At 49.7% G+C, this 19741-nt stretch overlaps 1 protein-coding gene across 2 annotated transcripts in view; it reads left to right on the forward strand.

Annotated features, from left to right (window-relative positions):
* NUP93 (nucleoporin 93) overlaps positions 1 to 7920 on the forward strand; it is a 104831-nt gene extending 96911 nt beyond the window's left edge. For both annotated transcript variants that reach the window (XM_040498062.1, XM_040498063.1), the window contains 6 exons: positions 1117 to 1233; positions 2005 to 2123; positions 3003 to 3120; positions 3565 to 3648; positions 5087 to 5215; positions 7669 to 7920. In XM_040498062.1, coding sequence (XP_040353996.1) covers positions 1117 to 1233; positions 2005 to 2123; positions 3003 to 3120; positions 3565 to 3648; positions 5087 to 5215; positions 7669 to 7779 — 678 coding nt within the window. In that variant the 3' untranslated portion in view covers positions 7780 to 7920. The remainder of the gene's footprint in view (positions 1 to 1116; positions 1234 to 2004; positions 2124 to 3002; positions 3121 to 3564; positions 3649 to 5086; positions 5216 to 7668) is intronic.
* Positions 7921 to 19741: the final 11821 nt, after the last annotated feature.

A 19741-nucleotide genomic window follows, 5' to 3' on the forward strand; every position in this document is an offset into this window, starting at 1 on the left:
GTACCTGTGACCTTAGTGATTCCCTGAGACCTGTCGTGCGCAGTGGGAGCCATAGCAAAAGGGGCAGAGGCCCTGGTGCCAAAAACCAGTCCTGACCCCACACAGGCATTCTCCCGGTGGCTTTGGGAACGTCACCTGCCTCTCTCAGGGACTCCCTTTCCTCACTTGTAAAAATGGGTGGTTTGGACCCAGCAATCTCAAGATGAGCTCACAATGTGCACACCTTCCAGCTCAGAAGAACGGACAGTGACAGTACTGGTGACAGTGGCCATGCTTATTGAGCAGTGACATTTGCCAAGCACTGTGCTGAATGCTTTATAGGTATTTTTTAACTAATCACCACAATAATGATCCAACAAGGTGGTTTTCAAATAAGGAAAAGAAAACAAGAGCAGTTCATTATTTCCCGCAGGATCACACAGCTAGTACGAAGGGGAGCTGGAATTTGAACCCAGTCCTTCGTGACTCCAGAGCCCATGCTCTTCACTTGTCTCCTGTGCTGCCTCCAGGGTGGCAGGAGCAGGTCACCCCGACTTGGTCTAGTGCTGATGGAAAATCAGAATAGCCTGTCAGATGTCACTCTGTCCACACTAGCTCTTCTGTGGTTCCTAAGGCCTCTCGTGCTCTCCTGACCATTTGGTTGCTGTTGAATGTTAATGGTGATTTTTTAAAAAAATATCCTGATGCCATTTGCCATATGTTTTTTCAGCACCGAATTTCTTTTACCATCTGTCTTAGAAAACCAATCCAGAACCTTTCAGATATTTTCTCTGAGCCTCCTGGTTTTTCCTCCTAGTGCCTACGCATCAGCAAATTTAAAATCATTGACTCTTTCACCTACCCTCTGGATCATTTTGGACAATTAGGCAGCACAGACGTCTTATTGCTGACTCCTCAGTGCTTCTTCATCTGTAGTTTCCTTGGTCCCTTTCATATGTTTAATAGGACCTTACATCTTCCAGAATGCCAGAGTCTAGCAGATGAAATATATGCATTGCCTAGGGCAGGCATTTTCAGTTAAAGTCGTTTTCAGATCCCAACTGCTTCTGTGTGTTTAAATTAACAGTTCTGTGTACCCATCTCTCTCCTCCTCCCCTCTGTAATTTGTCTTGTCAGCCTGGAGTCATAGATAAGTTTACTAGTGACACAAAGCCTATTATCAACAAAGTTGCTTCCGTGGCAGAAAATAAAGGACTGTTTGAAGAAGCAGCAAAGCTCTATGACCTTGCCAAGGTAAGACATGCCCTTTTCCTTCTTCTGTACTTAATAGATCCGTCGGCCTTTTGGCATTAAATGCACAAACAGTTTGGCAATGCCACTGTTGCACTGCTGTCCTGATGAGGCATTTTCTCCTAGTGCTTGGCAGTTAATGATCTGGTCAGGGTGAAATTCCCATTTTACAGAGTTACCTCTGCCCATAAAGGATTTCTGGCCAAATAAGAACAACATATTGCCCGGATATCCTGTAGGCCTTGAGCTCTCATCTCACTTGGCAGCAGAATAGGCGTCCATCACATTTCGATGGTGAAGCTTTGGGACAAAATGCCTTCGTGCTTACCCTTCTGGTCGCCACAGACACTCTCGTGAGGCCTGTGTGTTAGGGAAGGCGGTGACAGCTGAGGTGCTTCGAGAGAACTAGAATAAGTACTTCGACGTGAGGACATATGGTGACTGCTGATCATTACGTGGCCTAAAAAAGATTATGCTCTTTCTTTTATAAACTGAGAAAAGTGGGCCAAAAGAAGGTTTATAATTCATTTTTTGTTAATTCAAAGATGTTTTGACTGAGTTCTAATTAAGATGTGGAAAAATGTGCGGACATTAAGGGTCCAGCTTGATGAGCTTTCCATAGGTGTATATCTGTAACCATCATCCAGATCAAGGTGCAGAATGTTTTAATCCATCACCCCAGAACGTTCCCTCTTTTGGTTATTTTGTTTTTCCTTTTCTCTTTTACTGATTATTTATAATCGATTCCTTCCTTAATTTTAAAAAATGGAACAGAATGCTGACAAGGTGCTAGAGCTGATGAACAAACTGCTCAGCCCTGTTGTCCCCCAGATCAGCGCACCACAGTCCAACAAAGAGAGGCTGAAGAACATGGCGCTCTCCATCGCAGAACGGTAAGACCGAGAGCTGGCTCCGAGGGGGCACGGCGCCAGTGCCAGGCCGCCCGTGCCCACCACATGCGTCTTCAGCTTTACTAGTCACATCAGGTGGCCTTCCAGAGTCTCCCCATCCCCCCAGCACTGCTTGAGAGTTCTTTTTGCCTCACATCATAACCAGTGCTTGTCACTATCAGACTTCAAAGTTTTGCTAGAAAGAAGGGTATGAAAGCATATGTCAACATTCTAATCTTGCTCATTAAGTTTAACTCTGGGCATTGTACTCATCTATACACAGTTATAAGCCATCTTAAAGACATTCTGGAGCGAAGCTAGTGATAGGTGGATGGGGGAATTCTTAGAGATGGTAGTGGCCAGTGTTTAAGAGCCACCTTCTTCCTTCTTTGGTGAGATAACGGAGTTATCAGACTTTATTTGGTGGAGCTCCCAGGCTGAGGCCACAGTCATTACCGTTTGTGCTCTCTACAGATACTCCTAGTAAAGTGACTTAGAGAAAACTGGGTTCGAGATGCTTTCCTGGGGTAGCACAGAAGAAGACTCCTGATCAAATAATCCATTTAGCAAACACTCTGCAGTGGTAGCCACTGGACTTTTGACCCATCAGAACCTTTTTATCCTTCCTGGAGATTTGGATGCTTAATGGTGGCCGAGGCTAGAGAGCCATGCTTCATGCAGAATATTTACAGATGGATTCGTGTCAAATCCACCATCAACTTCTTGGCCATTGGAAAAGAAACGCTATTTTCCACTCCTTAATTCACCTCACCTAGAGATTTCAAGAGGTTTTGACATTTTTCAAATGCTATCCTAAAGTTACAAATTGCATAGAAATTCATAATTATCCCTGTCCCCTCTTCCCTCTTTTTTGTCTTTCAGGTATAGGGCTCAGGGAATCAGTGCAAATAAATTTGTGGACTCCACGTTCTATCTTCTGTTGGACTTGATCACCTTTTTTGACGAGTATCACAGTGGTCATATTGACAGAGCCTTTGATGTAAGTTTTAAGAGGGCTATTTGAAGTGCAGGTTGATGTATGCCCTTGGAAATCCAAAACACTATATGGGATTCATCTAAAACAAAGGAAATGTTACCAACGTGCCTGTTTAGCAAAGAAGACAAGTATGACCCTGGGACTTGAAAGGGGATTTCTGTGTTGCTCTTTTTTCTCTCCACTCCCCATTCCTTTCCTCATTAGTCAGAAACTGGAGAGATTTCTTGGAGTAACTTGCAATCTCTGAATTTTAGAATTGCCTCAGAAAATGTGGTTGGGAATTCAGTCAGCAAATTAGAAAGACCAAAGCCTTTGTGTGTTTGAGGGAAGGTAGTATTTTGTATTAAAGAGCCCTTTGTAACACGTGAGATGCTTACTGTCTGTCTAAGGAGACAAGATGACTGATGGTTATTTCATATGCAGCCGGTGGGGTTTTGTTTTAAACAGATCATTGATCGTTTGAAGCTGGTGCCCCTGAATCAGGAAAGTGTGGAAGAGAGAGTGGCTGCCTTCAGAAATTTCAGTGATGAAGTGAGTCCTTTTCTTCCTGCATTATGGAATTTTTTTCCCCACTTCTGCTGAAAGCTTTTGTTTTAGCGTAGCTGATGACGTTAAGAGTCCCAGTACACTAACCATGTAGACTGAGTTTTCTGAGGCGAGTCCAATTTCAGATATTCCTAGGTTGGTTTTCTGTGAGTACACATATCCCTATCAGGTCATTGTCCAAATTCCCGACTCAGAAAACACAGTCTCTTTAGTGATTAGACATGTTCTTGGGGGCACAGATTCCTGGTTGATCCTGTGTGGTCTGGTTTAAATCTGTATTATCCACTTGTTCTAGAGGGAATCTTAGTGCTTAACTCTGATCTTCCTTAAGTAGTTCCATTGGGTGTATGACACATGCACCATGATACCCCTCCTTCTTTCGCTTCTCTGAACTGTTTGTCTTGAGAAGCAGAACAGTGACCGTGGACTCAGTTGCCAGCCCATGAGCCCCAGAGCCACTGTCTCTCTGCAGAGTTTCTAGCACATTGCCACCGTCTAGCCCAAGGGTGCGCAGTTGAGCTGCCCGCTGGAATTTCTAAGAGAGCTGTAACAAATCTTCATACCCAAGCCCTACCCCAGAAATCCTGGCTTCTGTGATCTGGACTGGCCCAAGACTTCTCTGGTTGTTCCCACATGTAAAAAACTCTTGTCTGGAACCACAGACACAGGGCCAGCTGCCTGGCCCTGAGATGTCACTAGCTGTTTCCATTTAAAACCGCTACACAGTAAGCAAATACCTCTTGGGAAGACATGTTTCTGTTTTAGAGGAAGAGGAAGGCTAGCTTCTGCACGTGGGGGGCTGTGGCCTGCTATGGTACTCAGCTTAGAAGGCCTTGCCCCTTGCCGACCTGCCTTTCTCGCCTGCTGTCACTTCTACCCCAGCCACTTCCCCTGTTGTTGGTTCTTGCCTTCCCGGGGGTACACCGTTCACTGCATCAGGGAACGAAGTGGTGCACCAGGGTCTGCCCTTGAAGACGCTCCCAACGACTCTGCCAGGGCCGGGCAGGTTCCGTGGAGACAGTCTGGCAGGTCTAAGATAGTGGGGAGTGGCGGGGCCCGGAGAACCAGTGTGCACATCCCTACCGACTGACATTGAAATCCAGACTTCTTACGGTAATCACTGTTCCTGGCCGGTCCAAGCCTATGTAGTGGCCAGATACAGTCAGCACGCTTTTGGCTCGCTGCCCCTCTTTGTGCCTAGGAGGAATGGCATACAGAAAGGAGAAGAATAATCTGGCTCACCTGATCAGCATTGCCTGCGCTTTGCTCTCATGCTTGCCATGGCAGTGCCATTGGCTGCTTTTTGGTGACCCTGTAGTTCTCTCCCTGGCAGCTGTGGGACGTGACGTGCCTGGACATACACTGGTTGTCGGCCCCAGGGCTCGGTGCTTTTTCCTTACTTCATGTGTTTTTCTCTGGGCAGATCAGGCACAACCTCTCAGAAGTGCTACTCGCCACCATGAACATCTTGTTCACACAGTTTAAGAGGCTCAAAGGGACAAGTCCGTCCTCGGCATCCAGGCCCCAGCGAGTCGTCGAGGACCGTGACTCTGTAAGATCCCAGCGTTGGCCAGAACCATCGCTGAGAACAACCTTTCTGGTCTGCTGTCCTCGGCACCTCATGAGACCCCTGCTCATGACCCCAAATGCTCTTTCCTTACTGCCTAGCTGCTGAGTAAACCTTGTGTCAGGCTCTCAGAAGAAATCGAACATTAACGGGATCGCCGCTGCTCTCAAGTTTTAAAAAAAAGTGAAGTCTGCAGATACTACCTTTTAAAAAATCAAACAGGATACTAATTTGTGGTGATTCCATAGGAATTTCATACACATTTTGAAATTGGAAGGTTATTTTGTGAGTCTCAGCTCAGCATTTTCATCAGAATCATAAGTACTTCTGGTCAACAATGAATTTGATTCAAACCTTGTTTCTGCCCTCATCTGAACCTCTCAGTGACCCCAGAGAGGTACCTTGAGGCAGTGATTGTTATCCCCATTTTACAGCTGAGGGAACTGAGGCCCCGGGTCAGGAAGCCGTTTGCTTTTGCAGGCCCCTCAGGTGATGGTGAAGGAGCCGTGTCTGGAAGCTGAGCCGTCTGACATGCGGCCAGGGCTCCTTCCGCTGCCTTTGGGGCCTCCAGCATCGTGTGGCTCAAGCCAGGTCCAGGTGGATGGGAGCCTGGGGCTTGCACGGCATATGTTGTCCGGTTGATTTGACAAAAGGGTGTAGGTGCTTGACCCCATGAAAACTACCTTTCCCTTAGCTTCCCCACTTAATGTTTGAAATCCTGTCTTCTGCCTCCAAGGGTGTGTGGGGGGGCTCTCTCAGCTGTGACCCTACAGGCACTGTCGTGGCAGAATTGCTGTCTAAGTGAGTGATGGTGGAAGTTTTCACCATCAGCAGCGTAGGTGGCAGTGCTCGGAATGGTCCACTGAGTGGTAGGCCCATCCCCGGGTGCCCCAGAGGCAGCTGCTGGTCTGCCATCCACCCTTTGGGCAGGCTAGAACCTGGACCGCATAAAAGATACACGTCAGGAGACGTGCCAGCAGTGGCTCATTGTGCCTGGGCCTTGGCAGACAAGTGTTGAGGTGGTGGACATTTCCGGTGCACTGTGGGCTCCTTATAGGGCGGCGGGGCGGGGGGGCGGGGGGCTGCCCCCACAGAGAGTGCCGCTGTGGCCTTGCAGGCCTTTTCCCACATGTGAAGGGAATAGTTTCAGGACCAGCTGAACTCACGTTCTGTGTGTCTCAAGCTTTCTTTTTTAGACCCTTGGTTTTCACATACCATGAATAAAGCCATTCTCCTGTCTGCCTGTCACCCACTACACCTTTTCTCTGAAAGCTAGGGATGAGCAGGGTCACAGAGAGACTTCTGTGTAAAAGCTCCCTGCCCGAGAAGTGGCTTCGTGCTGTAAAGTGCAGAGCTGCCCGTTGAGGGGGTGAGTCCCTCTGCCTGAACACTCCTAAAGTTCACTTACAGTAGCTTCAGATGACGCATGAGAGCCCGTGCACTGTTGAAGAAAATCTAATGGGTACTCTCGTCATAAAGTAAAAATTTATTTCGGTTTGGACATTAATTAGGATATATGCTTGCCAGTTTATTTCATCTATCAGGTAAAAAGCCCGTGGCTTTCAGATTTCTTCTTGAATGGTCCTTAGGAAGCCTAGTAAGTGACCCCTGAGTTATCCTTAAAAGTCTTGTTACTGGTCTAAAAGAGGTTTGTAGACTCCTTTTCTACTCCAGGTCTAGTTTCCTTTCTTGCTGCTATAAGCATCCAACACATCTCAACACGGGGCAACCCAAAGCTGTTCTTCTAAGTTTCTTTATTCTGTATTTAGTAATTTATCCCCTGGAAATCAGGGTGAAGATTGTCTTTTTTTTTTTTTTCCCCCCCCGTTACTGGAATTACCTGAATTTAAATCTTCTTCCCTCCTGGAACAATCTAGGAATCTCATAAATATTATCACCGAGGAACGGAGGGCCCAGCGCTTATGTCAGGAAAGAAGAAATGGGAGGCATGGGAGGAAAGAAAAGGGAAGAAGCAGGAGAGGAAAAGAGCCAGAATGTGAAGGGACCCACTTTGTGGAGAGGTCTGAGAAGCTCAGACCCCCACGGAGGCAGGTGGTCAGAAACCAGCCAGGAGAGAGCAGGAGGCTCGGAGCGGGAGAGCAGGCCGTCTGAAGCTGGGCTTCAGCTGCAAAGCGCCTGCAGAGTGGGCTGTGTCAGAAGCTGGTCCCGTGTGTCAGGCGAGGCAGCTTGTCTGGCAACCCCGTCTGTCTTTTGCTTAGTAGAAGGGTTTTGAAAGTGGGGCCTCAGTGGACCAGCTTTGCTTAAGTCTGAACCTTATGGGTAACATGACATTTGAGGGTGAGACTCTCATCCACTCACCAGAAAGCTGCCCCCTGACACCAGGGGGTAGAAAATGGAAGAACACGGTGGTTGTTCCCAGGATTGTACCCAGACGCAAAAGCTCACTGGTTTTCTTCTCTTCTTTCCCTTTTTCTCAGCAACTCCGAAGCCAAGCCCGAGCCCTGATTACCTTTGCTGGGATGATCCCCTACCGGACGTCTGGGGACACCAATGCAAGGCTGGTGCAGATGGAGGTCCTCATGAATTAAGTGCAATGCTTTGCGGGGCTTCTGGGACTGCACGCTGTCAGTACCTCAGGCGCGTGGGCCCGCTGGGGTGGGGTTTCTGGTTTTGTTTCTGTTGTGTTGTGTTTTGTTTTGTTTTTTGTATTATGTATTTTTGTCAGCACCCAATAAATTTCTTTGATTTGTATTTCTTTTCACATTCTTTTATTTTCATTTTTTTTTCCTTTGAAATTTTGTTTCAATTTTTATTTGTGTGGGAGGAAATGTCTTCACTAGTGCTTGGGCCAGAGAATGCTAGGCTTATATAGGCACCTGTGATTTGGTTAAAGTTGACCTTAAATGATTAAAAAAACACCCAAAATGAGCAAGGAAATGAAGCCTTCGGGAGTTGCTTTTGTTAGATACAGTATCCCTATGGCAGGGTCACTGTCCGTGTTTTACATTTTCATTTGTGAAAGCCACCGTCAGCCGTGGGCGACTTAGGATCTGCGTGTGAACTAGCGAGTGCTCCGTGGCCCCTCTTCTCCCAGATGTGCCCTGGGGTCCGGGTGATCCAAGACCATCCCCCAAATCATCTGCTCTGATTCCAAGATTAATTAGTTTGCTGTTCAGTTGGAATCCCACTGGAAAGGAAAACAGCCCTAGAAAACATAGCTTTAAAAGGGACCATTGTAGGTTTCTCGGCTGGAGCTTGAGGAAGGGCAGACCTCAACAGCTTCTCCCTCTGTAGCTGCCCCGCCGAGGCGCCCGTGTGGGCCTGTGCACTCCCCTCTTCCAGAGGACTTCTAAGCTCTCTTTTCCCTCCTCTGGTGGTCGGTTCCTCTACTTGGACAGCCCACCTTTCCCTCTCCCCCACTCACGGAGCCCAGTGGCCGGGCAAGCTCACGGGTTGCGTTCTGACTGCTGACGTATGGAATGCAGACACCATTGGGCATCAGCACTGAGGGTGTGCGGTCCCTGAGCAGAGGTTGACCCCCATCGCTGACTCTTGTTTCTCCCACCGCCAGTCCCAAAGCTCTGTACAAAACCAGAGAGGACACGAGAATTCCAGGCGGGCTGCAGGACGCCAGGCAGCAGTCGGGCCAGCTCTCCCAGAGGGAGGTTAGCGGATCCCGGAGTCTCCACAGGTGCTTTTCCTCCTAAACAGAAGTCTCTCTCATCACACGGCATGGTTATCCCTGCTATCCTGTGGTGGTTAAAATAGTTGTTAACTTTCCTTTGGGGAAAGCACTAATCTTTCCCAGAATAATAACGGGGCCATCTGCTGCTCATCAGTTGGATTCCACTATCCATCAAGGACGTAGCTCGAGGGTTGGCAGGGGCTGCGGCTGCCTTCCTCCTGTCCCACCTGTTCACCCTGGAGCACTGGTCTTCAGTTGATCGTCACTAGGAAAGTGTTAAAAGATGATCCCCGCAGGGGACTTGATTTAGTAAGTTGTACCCTGTTGATAGGTGCTGATTTATATTTTTTAAAACAAGTCGCCAGTGCTTTAACTGCTTTTTACAAAAAGAGTACTCAGTGGACTTTGCATCAAGTGTGACGTAGTGTTCTGCTTGTAAATATTGGATCTTCCTCGCAGACATGTGGCAGGGCCACAGACGTGAGGAGCCTAAGGTTAAATGCGTGTTTGTTCCCTGGTTCACCGCTTGTTCGTCCTTCCCACCACGGGAATTACCTGTGAATTTGCTGTTCCTTGCATCGTGCAGCCCTGCTAGCTCCAAACAGAACTGCCTGTGAGCCCTGCATGGGGGGGTGGGGGGGCTCCACCCTTCAGAGGAAAGCAGTCCCTGTTTGGCACTGAGGACTTGCCCAGAGAACCTTGTGTAGGAGAGATAAGATAACTGGAATCACACCAGAAGGATCAGACTCCCGGAGCAAATCCCAGGGCCTGTCCTGTCGGCCGGTTCTGTGGTAATGCACGGCCTGCTCCGTGTAGAGACGTGAGAGATGGGAGCCTGAGTCTGCGAGGCATAGAACAGGTTCCCGTGTACCCATGGTTACAGCTTGTGCCCAAAAATCGTATCCTGTAACAGGTCGTTAGTAAACGTCATCCTCGGATCACCCATTCAGGGAACTAAATCCTCTCCCTCGGTGGTGGTCTGTGATTTTACCACTTGTGCAGAGAAGCAAAGAAAGTGGAACTGGGAACCTTGCATCTTCTAGGGATGTGATTCCAATCTTTCTAACAAAATCAAGGGCACTTGGAGACTGACAGAGTTAGTGCTTGCCTTAGAGTGGCTCACCGTCTTAGACACTCAGAGGGAAGTACAGACTTAATCAGGGTCCTTTTCAGAGACCTTGAGATTTGATTTCAAGGATTCTGTTCCTTTTATTCATTTGTTTGTTTGTTTTAACGTAAAACAGCCCCGGCTGCCTAACTTCAAAGGGGGAAACAAGAGGAGCTGGTGAGCTCTCTGAGAATGGATCCTTCGGTTTTGGCGCTGGTGTGCTGGACGGGCTCCTCAAAGAGCAGGCAGTGCCCGTGCACACTGGGGCCAGGATGTAAGCCCTGCTCCTGCCTCTCTAGAACTTACGGTTTAACTAGAGACTTTTAATGGTAGTATAGCAGCCATTGTTGTTATTCTTTTGATGCACCTACACACTGTATTATAGACTTTCCCCCCCACAGTATCCAGCACTGATGATTTAAAAAAAAAAAAAAAAAACCAAATGGAGGACTATTCACTCTGGATTATCACCCCTGCCTGCTCTGAGTAACCTCTCCGGGCCAAACTCTTAATACTAAATTTAGCAGTTACATGCGGATGTGCCCGTGTCCTACCACCATAGACTGGGTCTCCGCAATCCTCGTTTCTCCGTTAGGCATCAGAATTTTGTCCAGATCATTAGGGAACTCCTATCACTGCCAAGCTTGCACCACTCAGGGGGCGACTCCAGCGTGCCAGACCCCTGAATAAAACCCTAGGCTGGTGGGTTGCTCCAGGCCTGCCAAGGTGCTGGCGAGCCCCACACTGACTAGACTCTCACTTAGCATCAGTCAGCCACAGAGATCGGGCCCTGCGTCCAGCAAATTGGGAGAAAATATGCGTTTTGTGGCATTATTCAAAGTGCTCACTTTATATCCGTAAAATTAGGTTCTTGCACCTGTGTTTTGGATATGTCAGGAAGAAGTCAGCAACTTATTAAAACAGGAATTGTGTGGCCCTCAAGAAAAATGAAGCTTTTGGGAGGGGTGGTCCCCCATTTCTTCATTCTTCCAGGCTGAATTCAGAAGTCACCTGCATCCAGCCCATCTTCGGACAGTTTCGTAGTAAATTCGTACCCCTCACAGGGCAGGGAGAGGAGGGAAGTAAATCTGTCCTCCTGCCAGTTGTTTCTAACTGCAAAGGTTGGTGGAAAAAAACTTAAAGCCACTAACTAAAATGTTTTGAAAATTAAACGCAAACGATTTATTTGTGCCTTTCCTCACCTTGTTAGCTAACTGATGTGGCTGGCTAGAATCCAGGGCCTGGTTGAACAAGCCCAAGGTATCTGCCAGCCCAAGTTCAGCTCAGCAGTTACAAAGCCCCTGCATGTACTGGGTGGGGCTCTGTCACTGGGGATAAGCCAGAGTGCTCAAGTCGCCCTCCCAGAGTGTGCAACAAGTCTAAGAATGTGGGGCTTTTTTCTTTCTAGTCCTCTTTTTGTCACGATCACCTAAGTGGAAATACCAGTGGTTTGAAGTTGCTAACCCAGGAAAGGAGGAAATTTTTTGTCCTAACCTTGATTGTTGAAATAGCTTCTGTGTGCCTTACTGGGTGTACAGCCCACGATGGATTGCTCAGCAAATGTTTGAACAGATTCTTTGCTTTGGCTTCCTGTGCCAGCCCCCTCCCCACATCCTCTCACCAGCTCCATATGCCTGGATTCAGACTCCCTGTTTCCTACTAAAGGCATTCAATCTGAAAGAAGGTGGAGAGGAGTGTCTCTTGGGGTCAGATGAAACACAGCTGATCTTTGCAAGACGGAAGGGTACAGAGCCGCACGGTATGCAGGGAAAGTTGGAGAGGAAGGAGGTGGAAATGTGATTTCCTGTTAACAGTAAAGGCCAGATAGAGAAAAGGGGATAGGGAGGGCCGGCCGAAACCCAGCATTGCATTGGCATATTCTCCTCCTTGTTGCCTTTACCCTTGGGATTTTTGAGAATCTGTTTTGGGGGCATGAGAGGGTAAAAGAGTGTCTCAGACCGTGACTTCTATTTGAGCAGAAAGTGGGGAGCCAGTGATCCCAGAGAGGACTTCTAGCAGGGAAATAGGCATACCCATAGCCCCTTTGATGGCCTCAGCCTAGCTGGCCTACACAGGCTCTCAGGTGGCATCCAAGGCTGCATGACCTACAGCTGAGGTCCCTTCATCTCGGGGCAGATGTAGCAAATAAAAATACAGGACATAGAGTTAAATTTAAATTTCCGATAAACAATAAGTTCTTGGTTATAAGTATGTTCCAATTTTCTTTGGCTGCCCTATCCAGGCACTTGCCTCTGCTGGCTTCTGCTGCCTACAGGCTTCCAGGTTTGGCCGGGGCTCCAGGAGCTCTCCAGCTAAATTGGATTACCCTGATTTGTTGCACTGTTTGTGCTTCTGCTTGTGGGCAGCGGAAATGACAGTGAGATATGAAGTCACTTGAGAGAGGGCAGTGACTGGAATTCAGTTTCGATGAGCCAGGCAGGCTGGCTGCGTGGGAGATTGTGGGCACCGGTTGACCCCAGCTGCTATCATCTACTGGGTAAATTTCCATCAGGAATTTCAAGTGTGTATTTTATAAAGAAAAGAGGGAGGCAAAGTACAGCCTTTTCTCACTTGGTCAGTAACTTTTATTAGAATCACAGTAGGGAGAATTCTTTGCTTTATTCAGTTATTTCCTTTTGTCTTTGCTTTTCTGATCTTGTCGCTGTGTGGTGTTTGTGGGGAGAAGGGCAGGTGGGAGAGTCAGTGTATGTTCTGCATGTTCCTTTCTCGTTTTGTTTAGGATGGTTCTTTCACCACTGCCCCTGTCTATAGCCAGTAAATTTCTGGAATGTTCTCCCCAAATGCCATGTGCTCCCTTTGTTCCGTCCTTCAGTGGAGCTGAAACCGCTCTTGGGCCTTCTTTCCCGGGAATGTTCTTAGCCGAGGCACAGCCTGGGGCTCCTCACAAGGCGGCAGAAGTGCCTCTTTTCAGCCTTTGGGGATGACTGAGCCGGGCCCCTTCTCCACTCCTTGCAAGGAAGGCTACGGCCTACCCGGTCCCTGGGTCTGCGAAGTCCCCGCAGGTCTGTGTAAGTACAGGACTCCCATACCAGCTCTGAAGTCTTGCTCTCCCCTACTGGCCTCAGAGCTCAGACCCCTGGCCAGGGGTCAGAGTCTGGCTGGAGGTGTGGTGGGGTGATGATAAGAGCATCTGGTGATCAACCCAGCATGTGGCATGCGTTCTGGAACTTGGAACTGCTAAAAGTCTGTGACTTTTTTTTTCACACTCTCAGTGGAAAGCATTTTAAATGGGAGTTGAGGGCCGGTTATTGGCCTTGGGGAAGGGGACCTTGGGGAAGGGCCTTGGGGAAGGACTTGGGGGGTGGGGCGCTATGTTTTGATCAGATGGTGGGAGAGACTTGGGCCTGGTCACAGGACAGATGTCTCTTGCTCTCTTGGACAGTATCTGCCTGCATTTCTGACCAGGAGGGGTGCTTTCGGGGTCCGGGTGTGGGATTTGGCTTGGGAATATGCAAATGGCTGAGGAGGTAGGAGGTGTCCATCTCTGTCCACCACGGGGACCTTGTCCTGGAGAGAGGCTCTGAAGGGATTCTGCTCCAGCTGCATGGAGGCTTAGGGGTCCTGTCCCAGAGGGGCTTCAGGGAGAGTTTCAGCCCATTCCCTTTGCATGGGGTCCCTCAGCTTCTTCTGGCCCCCGGGGCTTATGGGAAATCATTTCCTGATGAATCACCTGGGAATTTGGGCCTCATACAGGTGCCCCACACCCCATTGTTGGGTTTAATGGTCTGTCCCAGGACCCTGTAGCACCGCCTGGAATGGCTCACGTGAGCCTGTGGTTGGCGAGGGAAACTGTGGAGGGGGTTGGAGGCAGATGGAGAGGTGGCCCCTGTAGCAGAGCGTGGCCCCGTTTTCTAGGTCTCGGAGTTAGAGGTTCTACAGCAGAGCCCTCTGTTTAAACCTTGTAAAATGCCACCCGAGTGGCAAGGAAAGATGACAGGGCCACTGGTCACCCCACATGAAGACCCACTGTGGGTCTGTGAGTGAGCTTTCATGCCGATCAGCCTGACAGATAAACTGGCATGTATTTTCAGGAAAGTTAAACCAAACCATAAAGGGCACCTGGGTTCCTCAAATACAGATGTTTGCCCATGGCCCTCTGGTGGCCAGCGGCTGTCATGAGCACAAACTGCCAAAGGATTTCCAGGCTTCCCTGACGACTCAGTCCTGCAAGGGAAGAGCTCAGCAACAGTGGGGGTGGGGAGAGGGCAGGGTGAGGAAGATTGGGAAAACAGCCCCAAAACTGAAGGCTTTCAGCGCACAGAGACCTGAACAGAACGAGCCGGCAGCGGCTCCACCAGGCCTCAGGTCCCGGAATGTTCCAGAGACAACCACAAACTTTGGAGCAAGACTGAAAGTTGGGCTAAAGCCCCTTCTTCATCTTTCGGTGATCGAATGACGGAGGGAAAGTCATCTGACCGCTCTGAGCCAGTTTGCTCAGGTAGAAGGCAGGGACATCAGTTCCTATTCTGCCAGCCTATTAGGAAGATTTAGGCAGTTTATAGAAGTCACCTACCTATTGCTTATCACAGCGTGGGACCTCAATAAAAGTTAATGTTGGCCACCCTGCTCCCAGTCTCGTTTAGACGGGTCTCTAGAGTTCTAGGCATGTCCTCTACTATTTGGCTTCTGTCCTTCACAACAGGTTTTTCATATGGGTGTGGGGTAGATCAACTACCCCCACGCCAGGGATGGCTTTTTTTTTTTTTTTTCCCCAAGAAACAACATTAGGTCCAAATTGGTAGGCTAAAACTTTGCTCTTAGGTGACAGACATCGTCATGTCAAGTTCAACTTGTGATTCCTGTTGATTCAGTGGCTGCTAAATGGAGAATGTGGGAGCATCTATCCCGTGCCCTGGGCACACAGTGATGAAAAGAACCCAGGTCCCTTCCCTCAAGGAGTTTACATTTTACTGGAGTGAGACCCACAGCAAAGGTCCTCTTCCTACAACCTCTCGCAACCACTCAGCACCCAACAGAGCTGTGGGGCAATTTCTGGACTGAGGCACGGTCCCTGCTCTCTTAAGCCCACAGTGTGGTTGGGGATAAGAGATAAGCAGGTGTGTGTACTTGTGCCCACAGACCCACCATAATAAAATAGGAAGCCCTAAGAAATGCCGCAAGAAAAAGCCAGATCAAGAAGATCCAAGGCGGGATTTCCTGTGGCTGGGGGATGTGGGAGCCATCTGCAAGTGACCAGGATTCAGACCCGCAGACATGGGGGGTGTGGTGTGGGTGTGGCTGACGTGCTTGCCCAGGACACAGAGAACAGCAGCTCGTCTCTTAGCCGCATACCAGTGGTGTCATGCAACTGTTAATCTCTCCTACGACCTTGAAGCAGGAGCAACGCAGGACTCAGGTGAGTTGAGGGGCCCTGGAGCCAGGTGGAGACCTGCCAGGGGCTGTAGGCCTCATGTTCAGCCCATCCTGGCCAAGCACCTTGTTCAAGAGGTGAGTATGTGGGACCGGGGTGGGGTGGGTGGGGAGAAGGGGGCCGTGGGGGAGGTATGGTCCCTAAGGCAGAGAGATGGGGGGGTGGTCTGATTTGGGAGCACACACTTGTCTTACAAATCAATAATTTAAAGGCTACTTGCTGGCCTTGGGCAATGAATTCAGCACAAAGGGCTGGTGGCCTGCTTATGTATCCACAAGTCTATTCAGGAGAAAAAGCTTTCTAGAAACATTTTACAACATGGAAGATAGTTTTTAAGAAACCCTAAATCAGCATTACCTTTACTGAAGAAGACCCAGACTCTGGGCTGCACACAGGCTCAGTCAACACATCTTTTCTCTAGCTCACAGCTCGGGCTGTGCCGGCCTCAGCCCTGGCTACATACGCGGATCACCCTGGGAGCTCTTAAAACTGCTGTCCACACTCCTGCCCCCTGAGCTTCTGCCTTAGTTGGACTGGGGAGGGGCCTGGGCAGTAATTCAGGTTTTTTTTAAAAAGCTCCCCAGATTATTCTCCCTGGGTCAAGAACCCTTGTTCTGACTGAACGCAGGGAGTAGAGAAGTAGGCCTCCAGGTCTAAGTGTGGAAGCCCCTCCCCCACTTTTCAACACAGGTTTTCGATAAATCCTAGAATGTCTGAGATGCACTAAATAGGAAGATAAAAATTATAACTGGTTAGGGAAACTATGCATCGTACCTAAGCTCACTAGGTTAGCTTGCCCATTGTGTACCCACCAAGGTCAATGGCAGTTGTCCAGCCTGGTCTTCGATGCCAGGTGGTTAACCAAGAAAAATGGCCTCCATTAAAGAGCATCACTGGGTGTGTGCGGTGGGGGTGGTGCACATTTCGCAGGAAATCACAAGTGAATGACCATCTGACGACTCTGATTGAATCTCTGCTAGTGCCCACCTGCCCCTGCCTTCCTGCGCTCACCATCAGCAGGCACATGCCTTGACTGGGGCTTGCCCGAGCCTCTCTAGTGCACGTGCTCAGTGGTGCTGCTAACTGAGCTCTCTAGGGGTAGAGACTCAACTTCCCTTCCACATACAGCCCCTCAAACTTCCTGCTGGGGGGCTCCATACCCTGCGGGACCCCCACTCTGCCATAGTGACCCAATCTGGAGGGGAGATTTCCCTAGGATCCAACCCCTGCCCCACTTCAGCACAAATGCAGCCTGAGTGGCAAGTGCCATCTTGCAACCTGACCCCCGGGGTGCTGGGTGACTTCGGCAGAAGATCCTTTGGGATTCTGCCTTGGGATATTAAGGTGGCCAGCAGCTTATTTCAAGTATCCGGGGAAGAGGCAACCATTGAGGGAGAAGCCTGCCTCACTCTGAGCTTCTAGGATCCTCTGAACATGTCCTGCCTTTTTACACGCAACTTCTGTCAAACAAATCCTGAGCTCTGATGACTGCAAAAGACCAAAACTGACTCTCTGGGTTTCTGCTTCCTAATGCTGAGTGACTCCTCCCATCACTTCTCCCATGCCCCAACTTTTTTTTGTTGTTGTTTCATAAACTTTAGCAGCTGCCCTTACCAGAAAATACTGCCTTAAACAGTCGAGATGGGTTGGTTTTCTCCTCCCTTTCTTTCCTGGTAGCTAAGGAGCTGAGATAAAATTATATACATATCATTTACATTGCAGAGTGGTATTAATATCCTCTGAAATGCTTCTTTTACTCCCTCTCTTGATCATCAAAAAACCCACTGACTGAGAGGTATTCTCCATTTGATGATGAAGCTAAGGCACGCAGGGACAGGCCTGAGGTCCTGAGGTAGGGGCTACAGAGCCAGGCCCAGGCCTGTCTTGGCTCACATCCTTCCCACTACCTCCCTGTGTGGGCTTGGGGGACCGGGTGGAGGATCTGAGCTTCTGAAGACAGCTCTGTGATTCTAGACCCCTTGATCCCCGCTGTGGGAGCTCCCGGGCTCCATTAAAGAGGCCATTAAAGAGTATTCTGATTAGAAATACATGTGGAATTAAAAATCGAACAGAATACCCATGTTTCCTATTGCTTTCAGGAAAGGCAAAAAGTTGGAAAAGCTAAAGGTGTATTTAAAATGAAAGGCTAGTCTCTATAGTTCAGGGGTTAGAACGCTGATCTTATAACGTGAGAGGCTGGAGGCAGGAGAGATGATGGGTTTCTTGGTCTCTTGGAGAGCACGTTGACAGAACCTGCAAAACAGAAGGACGTGTGGTCATATCTGTTACTACAGGACTGAATTTGTGTTAGAATTCTAGCTTTAGTTTGTGTTGGTGTGGCTGGACTGAGCTTGGGCCACTCCCGCATTGATGATCCTCTCAGCTAAGCCTGGAGGGAGGGGTAAAGAGTTGATGGAGATTCCTTTTCCTCATGAGAAAAGGAAGATGGGGGAAAACCAAAATCTCACTCTTTCATCAGATAGTGACTACTGATCATAATTGTGCTTTTTGCCTTGCCTGCCAGGAAGCTCCAAGCTAACATATGACACTCTCCCTCCTTAAACGACTGCTTATTTCTTTTTACCTTTGTCCTAATTGTGCTATTTTGTATATCCCATGGCCCCAGCCAGAGGCAGCCGTCACTTCTCTGAACCCAGGTAGCATTTTATCCAGGGATTTATGCCATTATGCCTTAGGTTATGGTTACTGTTGGCTTTGCCTCTTCTGATGAACTATATGTCTCTTAAAGACAGAGATCATGCCTTGTCCTGTGCATCCTCCAAACTCATGAGACTGTGTCTAATACATTATTAATATCTACAATTGTAGAATGAATGTGGGCTCAATAACTAAAAAAAAAAAAAAAAAAAGCAAGCCTGACCATGAAGAAAACGAACAGGAGCCCTTCCTTTAACAACGAAAATATCTTACCAAGCATGTTTCCCTTTCTGCTTTAGCTGCCAGCAGCCTCGTGACACTTCAGTGTCCAGCTGCTATAACCCTGGTAAAAGGACCAGGACTGCAACAGACACGCTTACGTGGTCCGTAAGGCCCGTGAGAAATCTCAGTTTCTTGGGCCTGGTTGCTGGAGAGGTTGCAGGTTGCCAGTGCCTGGTTCCCCCGTAGCCGTTCTGTCCCCTGCACTGTACGGGGCTTTGAGCGTGCCCTCCTCTTCCCTGCTGCCATCCAGTCTGTGAGCCCCCCGCGGGCAGGGACCCTGCCTCCATCCGGCACCGCCCCGGCACCGCACTGGCCCCGGGCGGCCGTCGGTCGGGGAGGACGCTTGCATGGGGCTCGTTGCCATCCCAGAGCCGCGGAACCACGTGCAGAGGAGGAAGCCGGCGGAGTTCTGGTATCGTTGCTGCAGCTGGTGTTGTGAATCAGGCCGACGAGCAGCGCATCCTCTTACCCGGCTATTTCACGACACCAGGGTTGCATCATACCCATCCTCTCCAGGCGAGCCTCGTGGGACCGGGCGGCCACGGACGTGGGGACGGGGTGAGGTGGGAGCGGGGAGTCTGTGTGTGGAAGATTATGGTCTTTAGCTCCCCGGATCTCAGGACGCTCCTCGGGATCCCCCGGGGAGATGCCGGCCCCCAAGCCCATAGACTCTCCAGGCTGGGGTCACAGAGTCAGCGTCTGTTAGGAGTTCCGGTGTGATGCCCGAGACCGCGTGCAGTCAGGGGACGGCCCGGGGGCTCCTAAGCCAGGCTGCCGTCTGTTCCTGCCTGGCTGTTGCGGTGACCCCTCCCGACCCTCCCCGGCCTTGTTCTTTCTGCCTTGCCCTGCTCGCCAGCGGCTTCCCAGAGACAGGTGGCATCTCGCAGTCCAGGCCCCTTACCCTGGCACTGCCAGGCTTCCCTGCTCAGCAGCGATGCTGCCGTTGGCCCCATAGGGTCCTTCCTGGGCCCTTCCCTCCAACTGCTGCTCTACGTGAATCCATGCGCTGGGCCTGTCAGCTCTGCCTTCACAACACACCTCAGGTCCCAACAGTCCTCCCCCCCTGCCACCCACAGCCGCTGCCCTGGCCTGGCCGCCACCACGGCGCACCTGCGGTAGTCCCCGACTAGCCTTGCCGCACCTTGCCTCCCTCAGTCCATTGTCCATCCAACAGCCAGAGTGATTTCTGGTAAATGGGAATCTGACCGTCACATGATGGAATATAAACCTTCTGACCCTGGCTTACGAGGCCCAGTGATCCCTGCGTGTCTCAGACCCCAGCTCCTCAGTCCCTCTGCTCAACCACACCAGCCTTCTTGCTGTCTACACTCCTATCCTAGGGCCTTTGCACATGCTCTCTCCTCCTTCTGGAAGCCCTGAACTCATTCCTGCTGGCATATGGGCGGCTCCTTCTCATTGCTGGAG

Source organism: Herpailurus yagouaroundi, unplaced genomic scaffold (assembly GCF_014898765.1).
Source record: "Herpailurus yagouaroundi ecotype Mexico unplaced genomic scaffold, PumYag 190, whole genome shotgun sequence".
NCBI classification, from domain to species: Eukaryota; Metazoa; Chordata; class Mammalia; order Carnivora; family Felidae; genus Herpailurus; species Herpailurus yagouaroundi.